Source organism: Capra hircus, chromosome 15 (assembly GCF_001704415.2).
Source record: "Capra hircus breed San Clemente chromosome 15, ASM170441v1, whole genome shotgun sequence".
Taxonomy (NCBI): domain Eukaryota; kingdom Metazoa; phylum Chordata; class Mammalia; order Artiodactyla; family Bovidae; genus Capra; species Capra hircus.
The window spans coordinates 52946441-52959464 of record NC_030822.1 but is presented as its reverse complement, the minus strand read 5'-3'; the positions used below and the strand labels follow the sequence as shown (position 1 = coordinate 52959464).

Sequence of the window (13024 nt, the reverse complement as noted above, 5' to 3'; positions counted from 1 at the left end):
GTTGTTCCATTTCTCCTAATGTCTACATATATGTGCCCATTATACCACACTGAAATTACCTGTGTAATTAGCAGTCCTTTCCATCAGACTCTGAGTGCAGAAACCCTATTTATCTTGTTCATCGTAACACCCTCAGGGTCTAACACTTTCTAAGTCACTTGTCACATAGTTGTTCAATGAAAAAGTGCTCAATGATGTCACAGAGTTTGTCCTGAGTACAGCTTGGATTTGATAGCTTCAACTTATGTGAAGACAAAAGACACATCAAATTTGTATATAGGTCTACATACATGTGTGTATATATACACATATATTTCCTTGTTCTTTCCACTGAAAGAGTACACCTAGTGTTTAGATCTTGGTCTCTAATACTATTCCCAACTAACTGGAATCCGAGTTCTTTGGAGAAACAGCTGATTCTGAGGCTGGGGAAGCGTAGCTGTACTGATAAGCTTGGCATCATGATATACCACCAAAAAGGAAGTGCTCAAGAAAAATGAAGGGGGAAGGAAAGGTAAAAAGATAGAGCACAGAGTTCAGTGACACTACTCTGTATGATACTATAATGGTGGATACATGTCTTTATACATTTATTCAAACCCACAGAATGCACAATATCAACAACGAACCCTATTGTAAACTACGGACTTTGGGTGATAATGTCAACACAGGTTCATTAGTTTTAACAAAAACTGCTCTTGTGGGGAATGCTGATAATCAGGGAACCTTGCATGAATGTCAGCAGGAATTTATGAAAAATCTCTTATGCTCAATTGTTATAAACTTAAAACTGCTTTACAAAATAGTTTATCAGAGGAAAAAATGAAAGAGGCACATTACAAAAACAAAGGAACTGGCTTGAAGGAGCTCACACTGGCCAAATATGGGACAATTCAAGCACAAAATACCATTTAATAAAAAAGGAATTTATAAGTAACACTGATAATATACAGATACATCAAGGAGGAATTAGGGGGAAATTTTGATGAACAGTATATCGGCATTGCCTTAAATGGTCCCCACAGAATGTTTTTAAGTTTCAAGGGGAGGGGGCAGGGCCAGAATTATGTAATATAAAAATCAAGATACCATTTGAAAGGGTAACCAAATTAAAATCATGCTTGGAATAAATGAACACTGTAACTCCAAAAGTGACTTCTGCAGTATTCTGGCTAAGAATGCATAACTTGAATCAAATCACATGGAAACAGGAGACAAACTCAAAATGAAAAATGTTCTACTGGAATAAAAAAAGGAAGGGAATTCTATTTTTAACATGTCAATGTCATAAAAGACACCCCCCACCCCCCCCCAAAAAAAAGAGCATGGGAAACTCACTACTAAAAGAGATATAACAATTACATGCAATATCTGATCCTAGGATGGGTCCTGTACAGAAGAAAAAAAAATACTTTAAGACAAAATTTGGGACCTAATTAAAAATCACACTACAAATGACAGACGAGTTAGAAATACTGCATTAAACTGACTGAACATAATTCTACTATGCTTATTCAAGAGAATATCCCTATTCTTAGGAAATATATAGTGAAACATTTAGAGACGAAGTGCCATGATTTTATAACTTACCCTTTTAAGGTTCAGAAAGTGTGTGTTCATGTACAAGCATACATACATGTGCACACACACTGGAGAGCAATACTGGTTCACTAAACCATCAAAAAGTAAGCGACACTTAATTCATAACATTACATAGGAGGTAAAAAGGGGAAATATACCTGAATAGGAGATGGCTTTTCCCAGCCCATTTCAAAAATTCCCATCAGCAACTCCCGTTTCAAACAGTAATCTTCAAACTCATTTCCTTTTGTGGAGGTCACATCCTGGTCAAACAAAAACATCAAAAGAATGAAGTACAACTGTGTTCCTTTAGTAATTACCATGTTTAAGAAAGTGTCTGAGAGACTAACTTTTTATCCTATTTAAAAATATATATGCAGATTAGTTCTCTGTCCTAATCTACAGTTCAAGTATTTCCAAAAAACAGCCACTCTAACACAAATCAGCCATTTAAAAACTATGTCTTAGGGAAAGACCAGCCACCCTGTGGTCATTTTCTTCCAGGGAGTGATGGAATACTGTTATTTCTATGTAAGTACCATGCTGTGAACTGTAAACCACAAGATGTAAAGTCAAAACCTAGTTCTACCATGCACTGCCTACAAACATCCTAGTCTAAACCAGAGTTTTTCTAGCCCAGCACCACTGACATTTGGGCCAGAATATTGTTTGCTCTAAGGGGGCTGTCCTGTAGCATATCCTCACCTGTGATAATTTATTGCTAAATGCTTCCGAGGGGACAAAAATCACCCTTGGTTGACACTGCTGGGCTAAGAGAACTAACCTCTCAACTTCAGTTTTTCATCCACAAACAAAATGTGGATAAAACCTAACCTGAATCTTATTGTACTTCCAGAAATAAAAGAGACTTTTGAGAAAATGCCATTAAAACTATGTGTTCCACAAGTGAGATAAGATACACATATGTATAAACACATTTAATATGGATACACATTATTACCAATTCCTCCAAATAGTGGAAATTTTTGGCAATTAATCATATATAAGCTATACAATTTCAACCACTTAAACTTACTTAAGAGTAAACATACAGTGCCTACTGTCATCATCAAGTAACTACTTCACTTTTAAGAGTTTCCACATCATTTTTCCACTTGAATGTTACAACCAACTTACCGAAGTTTTGATTCTTAGATCCTTTGGAGGGAGTTTTAAAGTCTTTTTCCAGTCATCACCAGGTCTAGAGAGAATACAATAAAGTTGAAGTATCAGAGTTCACTGCATTACTATTCTAAAATACAAAGGTAATTCATCTTGATGATAATTTCTAAAAAGCACACTAATGTATTGCCATTTACTTAAGAATACAGGTAACAACAGAGATAAACATCCAGGAAAAATCCTCTTTCTTACAAAGCACAACAATCTAGGGAGAACTTAAAAAATCAAGAATGGAAGGAAAAAAGATATCCATCCTCTTTAAGAGAAGCATGTTGTATACAGTTCAACTGTTTTCAAAACTGGTAACCCATGTGTTTTGTCTGACCTAAACAGTACTGCTTCATTTAAAGTTGCCAACATTACAAAACTAGGATATTTTGTATAAAGTTGATTCTGGATTTTCTTGTGAGGCGGGGGGGGGGTGGTGGGGTGGGGGGGTGGTGGTGAAGCTTTAGCAGCAACACTGGTTCCAAATTTCTGCATAGCAACAGTTTGAAAGGCATTAGTAACTGGAGTTTAAAATCAAGCACCTGATGCCTTTAAATAGGTCAAGTCCCCTCTCATCTGGCAATCCCCTATGCTGCTGGTGCTGCTAAGTTGCTTCAGTCGTGTCCGACCCTGTGCGACCCCACAGACAGCAGCTCACCAGGCTCCACAGTCCCTGGGATTCTCCAGGCAAGAACAATGGAGTGGGTTGCCATTTCCTTCTCCAACACATGAAAGTAAAAAGCGAAAGTGAAGTCGCTCAGCCGTGTCTGACTCTTAGCAACCCCCATGGACTGCAGCCTACCAGGCTCCTCTGTCCATGGGATTTTCCAGGCAAAAGTACTGGAGTGGGTTGCCATTGCCTTCTCTGGCAGTCCCCTATAGGCATCTGATTTTGTAGCTCCCGGTGACTAGTTAAAACCAAAGAATCTATAAAGTTTCAGACTTCAGCTCAAGCCTTGACTCTTCTATGTATCAGTTCTGTGACCCTGCAACAGTTACTTTTCTAAATCTCCATTCTTTCATATATAAACAGATAAAAATTATATAAAATAGCTTCTATAAAGCATGCAGCACAGTGCCTGGAAAAATTAGCTGTTAATAAAAAACATCTCTCAATCTTCTTTAATGGGGATGCTTGAAACCATGAAAGAAAATAACAAAGAAAACATAAAAAATTTTCTTTTTGGTCATGTAAAAACTTCAAGTAATATAATATCCAAAGCATCTAACAGAAAAAAAGACTGTCAATAAAGCAGACAATGCTTTCAACTGTCTTTTAAATTTTCACTGATTTAATGATAACAGCTCATAATTAAAGCCCCCCCCCAAACATCTCGAGTATTCATTCAGGAAGATAAGGACGTATTTTACTTAAAGCTTCATCCCACATAATCCAAGATACTCTATCACAGGAAACTATTTGCCACCAAATCCAAGAGTTCTAAAGCCTTTCACCCCAGTCTATAATACCACACCAAAGTCTCTGAGCATTTTCAGTTGAACATCCTAGTAGGACAGCTTGTCACATTGTCAAATTCACTAAACAGTGGATAAAGATGCAGACGATACAACGCAAAATCTTCCCACAAAAAAATTCATCATCTTAGAAAGTTAAAAATTTTTTTAATGAGAGATTAACTAACAGAGACAGGTATTAACTATCTCTGAGACATGGGATCCAGGAGTCTTCACAGAAGAGATGGTATTTCAACTGAAATTTAAAGAGTCACAGAATTGGAAAAAAGCTATTTATCTAAGAAGAGCAAAAAAAAAAAGGCAAAATCCACTGCAGTCTCAAATCAGAGTTTAAGCAGAAAATGCTCTCAAAATGGAATAATGCAGCTTTATGTTTCAAATTAAAAGTAGACTAACTGTTGCTAGTCTATTCATATTTTGTCAAGACAAACTGCAATTTAGAAAACATTTTTTATTTCTAATTATTCACCTCAAAAATAATAATATGCATTAATGTCAATTCTCCCAGTGACCAAATGAATTCTGCTGAAAATTTGGGCTATTTTTCTTTAGTAAATGCTTCTTTTAAGCATGGAAAAGACTTTGATTGTAATAAAACACACACTTTTTGAGTTTCATCACATTTCTAGAGGTTAAATCAACTTACACAGCTAGATTCTTAACAAACACAAATACCAAATGGGTCAAGATTCTTAATTTTCTATTAAACTGATTCTTTGGAATCATAGTCACCATTCACATACTTTAAAGTGTACACTTAAAGAGAACAGCCTGCTGCTGCTGCTAAGTCGCTTCAGTCTGTCCAACTCTGTGCGACCCCACAGACGGCAGCCCACCAGGCTCTCCCATCCCTGGGATTCTCTAGGCAAGAATACTGGAGTGGGTTGCCATTTCCTTCTCCAATGCATGAAAGTGAAAAGTCAAAGTGAAGTCGATCAGTTGAGATGACAGCCTAAATGCTTTCAAATTTAAAAGAAAAATATTCCGTAGTAAAATAAGGCTCTTAGTTTTTAAAAGTCTTCAAAGAGGTTTGGGACTATTCAGAGATGTGTTCCAAACTGTTTGAAGTCCTGAGTTCCCTATGATATAAACTGCTAATTATTTGTGTATGCGTAAAAGGAGAAAGCGTATTTTAAAAATAAATAAAATAGGACAGAAAAGCAAAGTGTCATAGACTAAAAAAAAAGTTATGGATAAATTTTCTGAGTACCTCTGAAGTTCAGAAAGCTGGACAGGTCTTTGATTGGCTTTAACTGCCATTCAAACTAGGATAAAGTCAAGTTATCACACTAGAAAAAAAGCCATACTGGCAAAAACAAGATGAATCTGAGCTCATTATGAAAAAAATTAATATATATTATCCGTGCCTATGTTTGTTACTTAACAAACCTGAATTAATTACGACAGAGAGACATTCTTCTATCACAAATACCTACTGACCATAAACAGTCAACTGTCCTCTATTCAAATCAAAATGGTTAAACTAAAACGGTATACATAAAGTAGTCAACAACAAAGTAGCAAAATATATCTCCTTGGTCCCCCAAGTGTGTTTATTATTTATTCTAACACTTACTTAATAGTGGTGGTCATACTCTGTGCTTGCTGCTGAGTGCCATTATTGATTGCGTTGGTGTTTTTCAGCTGGTTCATCTGTTGCTGAGTCTGTGTGCCCCCTCCTCCAGGGCCACCACTGGGCTTCACAGGACCCCTCAGCTGACCATTCTGACTGGACAGACCCATTATAACAGGGTTCTCTGTTCTGGCCGTGCTCATGCTGTATTAATTTTAAAGATGTCTCTTTCAAACTTCAAAACTTTTGAAAGTCAGTAGAGAAACTGTAATAACAGTTTATTAGGCTCTCCAAAACGAAGAGATAAATATAAGTCTTGCTCAATATATGAGTCCTTTATTGCAATGCAGGCAAGCACCTGTAAGTCTCTGAACGGTAAGCAGCAATAACTTGCTCTCATGCAGGAATCAACTCTTTATTTTTTAAAAAGCCCTCTAACAAGGTTGAGTTATGTATCTGAATCTCACTTCAATCTGAAACAAAGAAAAAAAGTTAAATTAGCAAACACAGTAAATTTTGAAGAAAAAAAAACACCCCTTTGTTGTTTCCATTTGAAGAACTCCTTTATAAGCACTCTCTTCTTTTAAAGAATTAAGGATACAGCTGCATGTAGATCAAATCACTATCCAGGATAGGAAAGAGGGGGGAAAAAAATGAATTGCTTCAAAAACCAAACCTGCACTGAGACAGATCTCATTTAAACTGTCAGTTCAAACCAACCCAGAAAATATCAGGTAGAACAATACTGTGATTAAATTAGCATTAGCTGTCAGATGATAATCTCTTCCCTTCAGTTTCCTCCCGGAAGAATTCTCTAAAGTCCCTGCCACCTCTAAAAGTCAATGATTCATTACATTCAATTGCATTACAACTCAATGAAGAATGGCACAGCTTAATTAATGTAAATCTACAAAGGAACAAGGCAAAACCATTCATTCATTTTTTTTTTCTGTTTCTGACAACTGAGAATCCTTGAAGAGTTGAGCTTTTGATTTCACTTTGTGCTTTCAGAAAAGCATTATGTATGCCCTTATGAATTTCAACCAAAGAAGTTAAACCTGAAGAAACTACACTTTCTTTTTCCCCCTAAGTTTTTGCCCTTTAAAAACAATAACTAAAGCAGTCAAGGGACATAAATACGTCTACATGTCAAAATCTTCTGCTCAAAAAACAGCCAAGAAAACCTTTAGCTATCTTACTTAAGTCTGACTACTACATAAATGTTACATTTTAAAATATAACTCTTTCAAAAGTATGTCTCAACTTGAAGTAGCAGTTTAATTAAAAAAAAAAAAAAAAACCCAACACCCCACAAAAAGGAAATTGTTATTCAGTCACAAAGTCTCACTCAACTGTCTGCGACCCCACGGACCCCATGGACTACAGCATGCCAGGCTTCCCTGTCCTTGACTATCTCCCAGAGTTTGCACAAACTCATGTCCATTGAATCGGTGAGGCTATCCAACCATCTCACCCTCTGTCGCCCCCCCTCCTCCTGCCCTCAATCTTTCCCAGCATTAGGGTCTTTTCCAATGAGGAAATTACCTGTGCTTTAAAAACACACACACAAATCTGTGAAAGAATAAAGACATTACTAACTTTAATCAAACTTTCTAGGACACCCAGAGTACTGATTAAGTTATTTTAAAAAATTATTCCCCAAATAAAATTATGTTTTTTAAAAAGTAAGACCTTAATTTCACAACCGCGGGTGGGAGGGAATAAAGGCCTACTCTGGTGTGTTAACACCTTTATATTTCTTACCGAAAATACAGTAGCTAATTAATTACTGTTCCTTCTGCCATACACCAAAGCTTCTCAAACAATACAAATTTTAAATTCTCTTTGATGTCTTTTTTTTAATCGAAAATAAAGTTGCTCAAAAGCAAATCCTTATTATCACATACACAAAGCTGTATATTTTGAAGTCATGCAGAAACTGACTGACCTCTTAAGCAGGGTAGTTAACAGCCACCTAATTTCAGTTCAAGGTAGTAGGTGGTTTCCTGTATTGACAGGTTTCTATATGATCAGCGATATCACCTATTTCACACCTGAAGATTACTTATTTGCAAAGCACTAAGAGGATGAAGAGGGCAACTTCTAAAGATTAAATGGTAATATTACTGTCCATCATGCACATAAGACCTCGTATCTCCCTAGAGCCAAAATGTGACTATGTGAGAACTGCTCCCCTCTTAATTAAGCTGCACTGCAGCTTTACGTCTCAGGAAAATAAATATTCCTCCTACCCATTCCCAATTTAGATTTCCAAGTTGTATTTCTACATTTTCAAAAATTCGAACGAAAAAGACTAGTTGGGAGGGAACCCTAGCGGAGTTAATTACAGCACTTCCCAGACCATAGTTAGCGATTGACAGTTTCACACCCAAAACAGTCTCGTCATCTCCAAAAAGACCTTTTGTTTGCAAATGCAGCGCAGTTTCTCTAAGCTCGGTCTGCAAGTTGGAGTGACTGTTCTATTTTGAAGGGGCAAGGGGACTGAGAAAGAGAAAGGGGAGTGAGTGATAAAGGAAAGAAGCTAATGATTTTGATTTGCAAGCAAATAATTTCTTGTTTCCCTCCCCTTCATATCCCCCTCCAAAACCCCTACACACTTCAAGTCAGCTCCCTGGGCCCATAAACACAAAAGGGTTGGGGCCCTGCAATCGCATCTGCGCAACCAGAGCAGAGAACCAGCTCCCCAGCTAGGAAACAATAGGGACTCCCCCAAAAGAGAAACCTTTAAGTCCGACAGCCCCTTCTTTCCTCCGACATTCGGAGGCTCCATAATCACCCCGTTATCGACCTGCAAGGCCTTACTCCGTCAAGCAGTCGGTCCTCTTCCAAACTGAGCCCTCCGATACAGCATATCCCTGCCGCCCCCTATAGGGCCGCCTCGTACCCTATAACCTCCACCATCTCCCTAAGTCCTTGCCGCCCCCTACGGTCCCACCCTCCCTCGTCACCCACAAAGCTCCTCTGAGGAATTCTCCCGCTCTTCCTCCGGACCCCGCCGGGCACAACACTGCTCTATGCTACTTCTCCCGGCGTCCCCACCCCACAGCTGGCGCCCGCCGCCCGCCTTCCTCCCCAAGGCCCGGCCAGGCCTCAGGCCTCCGCCTCAGACCGCCCCCCACGCCAGCCTGGGGGCTTCCTGCAGCCCCTGCGACACGGCAGACCGCCACCCCTCCACCTCACCCCTCTCCCCGCGGCTCAGGCCCGAGTCCTACCACCGAGGCCACTCCCGCTCGGCACCCTCGGTCCTTTATTGTTGACTCGAAGCTCCCAAAATGGCGGCGGCTCCTTCCTCCTCGGAAACCTCCGCCCGCCCCCACCCGGCCCCTCGCTTCGGCCTCCTCCCGCCCCCGCCCCGCCCCCGCTCGGGGGGCCGCTCAGGCCGGCCTGCCTTCGCCCGCCCGCTCGCTTCCCGGGCCGGCCAGCCCTACCTCCGCCGCTGCCCGCTCTCAAGGCGCCGCCGAAGCCGCCGCCCGGACTGAGCTAACTCGGCTCCCCCGCCCCCTCCGTCGCCGACTGCCCCCCCACCCGTTCTCCGCATGGCGGCCGCCGCGGCTCCTCCTCCGCGCAAGATGGCGAGCGCCCAGCTGCCGCTGCTGCACCCGTCGCGGCTCCTCGGCCTCCGTCGCTTCGCGTCAGGAGAAATCCGGGCCGAGGAGCCTTCCTCAGGAGAAAATGGAGGGCAGTGTTTTTCCATCGACGGGGAGCCTGCGGGGGCTGAAATGGAGGGGAAGTTGAAAGGGAAATATGGATCCCTTCAAAGAGAAAGGAGAACTGCCTTTTCCACAGCTAAGGAGAAATGATCCGGGAATGGTGGGTGGGAAGAGTCCCCCCCCAAAGTGGAAGTCGAGGGCTTGGGACCCGAGGAGGATCTGCTTATTCCTGACCAAGGACCCGGTAGCGATTCGGGGACGAGACAACTGACCTGACATCTCTCGCGGGCCAGGGAGGCTGCTGCAGGTCCAAGGGGGCCGCGTCCGAGCCCCTGCGGGGCGCGCCTCCATCCAGGAACGCGCGGAACCAGTGGTCCGGAGGCGCCGGCACGCACCCGGGTGTGGGGACAGGAAAGGGGACCTGCCGGGACGGGTGCAGCAGGGAGAACCCGGGGAGAGCGCGGGGCGGGGGCCAGGGGGCGCTGTGCGCGGGCGGGCGGGGGCAGGGGTGGAGAAGGCTGTGGGAAAGTTGGGCGAGGGTGGGGTGCTGGGTAGCTGGGGTGCGACCGGGGCAGGAACCCAGAAAGCGAGCCTCGGAGAGGGAAGTGGGAGACTAGAGCAGCGATCCCCGCTTTCTCAGCACTAAAGGGCAATCCTCAAAGAGAGGGAACCAGGGAGGCCGAGCCTCCCCAGAAGGAAGGAAACGCTGCTAGAGTCAGTTATGATGGGAATAGGAGTTCTGTACGGAAATGAACTAGAAGACCAAGCGTAATTCTTTCCCCAGCCTGACCCTCATCAGAAAGATATTTATGTATTTGTTCCCATAATTACTTTTCATATTCTAATGTCTCCGTTTATCCTTAACAGAAATAACAGGAATGCAATCTTGTTCCAGGTAAAACAAAAATCGGAAGCTAGCAAGTTGGCTAGGTTAAAGGAATAATAAAAACCTGGGTCTCACTCTCAACTGAGAGGCAATATACCAGGCAATGACCAGACCATAGGTTGACAACAGAACTCCGACCCACAACCTCTGCTGCAACCAACACGCGAAGCCAAACCACAACCTCTGCAGTGATCAGCTCAGAATGAGCCAGACTCGGTCATTGACTGCCAGCTTCCCTACTTTTTGCCTGTGTTTCCAACTCTGGACCAATTAGAGAAAGCCAAATATGTTCCCCTAAACCAATCACGTTAGACTCCCCGCTTCTAGTTAGCCCGCCTCCAGCTTTCCCCGAGTTAACCTCCAATCAGAGCAAACCCTGAAGCCTTCACCCATCCCCATCCGCCCCTTTATTTTTAACTGTCGGCGTGTGAGTCCCCAGCTAAGTGAAGGTGGCTGGCTCTCACTGTAGCAAGCTTTGAGTAAATAACTTGTTCTCATTGGTGGTCATTTTTATTTCCACACAGCCGAAAAAGAGGTGTTAAAGAAATGTGAAAAGGCTGTTCTTGGGATTTTTTTTTAACGGTCCTTTAACAGTTTTTTTTTTTTTTTAATTCTAAATTTGTAGCATGTGGTCGCCCACCCAGCTTTTAAAAAACCCACTCATCTAAAGGAAATAACCAGCATCTTGTGTCCACACCAGAGAGAGAATGGCTAAGTGGTTGTTTAATAAAATGTTGAGGTCTGAGGCCCCACTGTCTTGCCATGTAGCAGGAATGTGAAGTGGAGGAGGACAAGAAGTGAGTAGGAGGGAGAGGAGCCTAGGGATTTAAAACAGGCCACAGCCTACTCCGGTCTCTTTCCCTAGACCTCTCAAAAAATGAAACCAGCCAAAGGAAAGGGGTTTGTATTCCCACATAAATTTCTTACCTTCAAAGGGGCCCTGGCTCAGGTCATGATGAAAACCAAAAGAGAGAAGGCAACCAAGAGTAGAACATGAAATAGCTGCCTGTTCTCACCTAGGAATCCTGCCAGGGCTAACACCTTTAAAGATTCTGCATGATGTTTTTATAAGATCTCCTTCCATCTGAGTTATTTATGTCAGCCCTTTTCAGTTCTCTGTGAGAAGTATGGATGGTATAGAATTAAATTATGAAACCTTAGATCTTTTCTCGGTTCAGTTTACTGATTGATGGATCCAATTCAAGTAGCTCAATACCTTTTTTCTCTCTAATTCAAACAGATTAACAAGAATGATAGAAAATATGGCACCTCACACATTATGAAATTTATATTTAAAAATATTATATAAATCCAACCCTTTGAGTATATATTGAGTATAATATATTGGGGGATCTGTGGTAAATATGGTTTACCAAGGGTGTGCTATCCCCAGTGAGGTCACCTAATAAAATGTTTCCCAAAATGTGTTGGTCATTTTTATTTTGTTTGTAGTCACTCTCACTTCCCCCTACTGTTTTTCAACTATGAAGCTGTAAGCTGAAGTGTTAGGCCTGGATTGTTGGCTGGCTCCTGGAGAATCTGTCTGTAGGAATGATATCTTAAAAAAAGAAAAAGATCCACAAATAGAACTGAGGTTTTCAGTATCTCCATTTGAAACAACAGGATGTGTGTGTGTGTGTGTGTATAAGAATGAGATGCAACTGAAAAATACTACCTGGAATTCAATCATAGTAATGAGCCCTCCCAGCGAATACTGTTTGCCAGCTTCACATCCTGTCCTTGACTATTTACTGAAAAATAACAAAAAATTTCAACTGTAATTTATAATATTTAGAACCTAGAATTCTAAGTAATCTAAACCTGGAATATATACATCTATGATACTATCCTAAAAACCCCAATGCTTTCAACAGGCTAAAATGAGTTTCATACTTTTGCTTTCTGTAAGATTTTTTTAAGGAAGCATGATGGTTTTTTTAAAAAACTCAAACTATAAGCAAATGTATTCATTACCTAGAAGAAAAAAGGTTCACCCACATCACAGCCTAAAGAAAATGACTATATCACACCTGGCTAAGCTTTCTAGTACAGCATTTTCCTTCCTTCACGATTTAAATTAAAATGTTCTGATTTTCCAAAAGAAAGTTCAAAAAAGTTCTTTTCCAATTTTGCTTGAGCAACATCTAATAATTACTAACCAAGGCTAATGAACCCAAAGAGCCAAGTACCATTTTCTTTGGACTTTAGAACTGGTAAAATTTGCCTCTTTGATTTATACACCAGAAGAAAATGAAGTAGCATCAGCCTACCGAGAGCTTAGCAAAGATAGCCTCAGAGAAGTGCAAGTTGCGTGCCATGGGTACTTATTCATGTCTGACTCTGCAACCCCATGGACTATAGCCCGCCAGGCTCCTCAGTCCATGGGACTTTCCAGGCAAGAACACTGGAGTGGCTTGCCATTTCCTCCTCCAGGAGATCTTCCCAATCTAGGGATTGAACCATGTCTCCTGCTTTGGCAGGCGGATTCTTTACCACTGAGCCACCAGGTAAGCCCTGGTGCAAGTACTACACTGAAGTTAATGCCTATAAAGCGGACATCGTTAATCACTGAGAGAGCACACCGGACACACTTTGTTGGAATAAATGTTCCACTTCCAGAGTAAACTCAAGTTGAAAAGTAGGAAAGCAGTATTGCAAACAAGGAGG

The 13024-nt window shown here is 41.6% G+C and overlaps 1 protein-coding gene across 9 annotated transcripts in view; it reads right to left on the bottom strand.

Moving 5' to 3' along the window:
- Positions 1–9938, bottom strand: part of DDX6 (DEAD-box helicase 6) — a 31647-nt gene extending 21709 nt beyond the window's left edge. For 2 of the 9 annotated variants that reach the window (XM_018059704.1, XM_018059708.1), the window contains exons 1-4: positions 9250–9336; positions 5804–6273; positions 2719–2782; positions 1740–1844 (exon numbers count right to left, since the gene is read on the bottom strand). In XM_018059704.1, coding sequence (XP_017915193.1) covers positions 1740–1844; positions 2719–2782; positions 5804–6003 — 369 coding nt within the window. In that variant the 5' untranslated portion in view covers positions 6004–6273; positions 9250–9336. The other 7 variants (XM_018059701.1, XM_018059707.1, XM_018059702.1 and 4 more) reach the window with 6 other exon arrangements.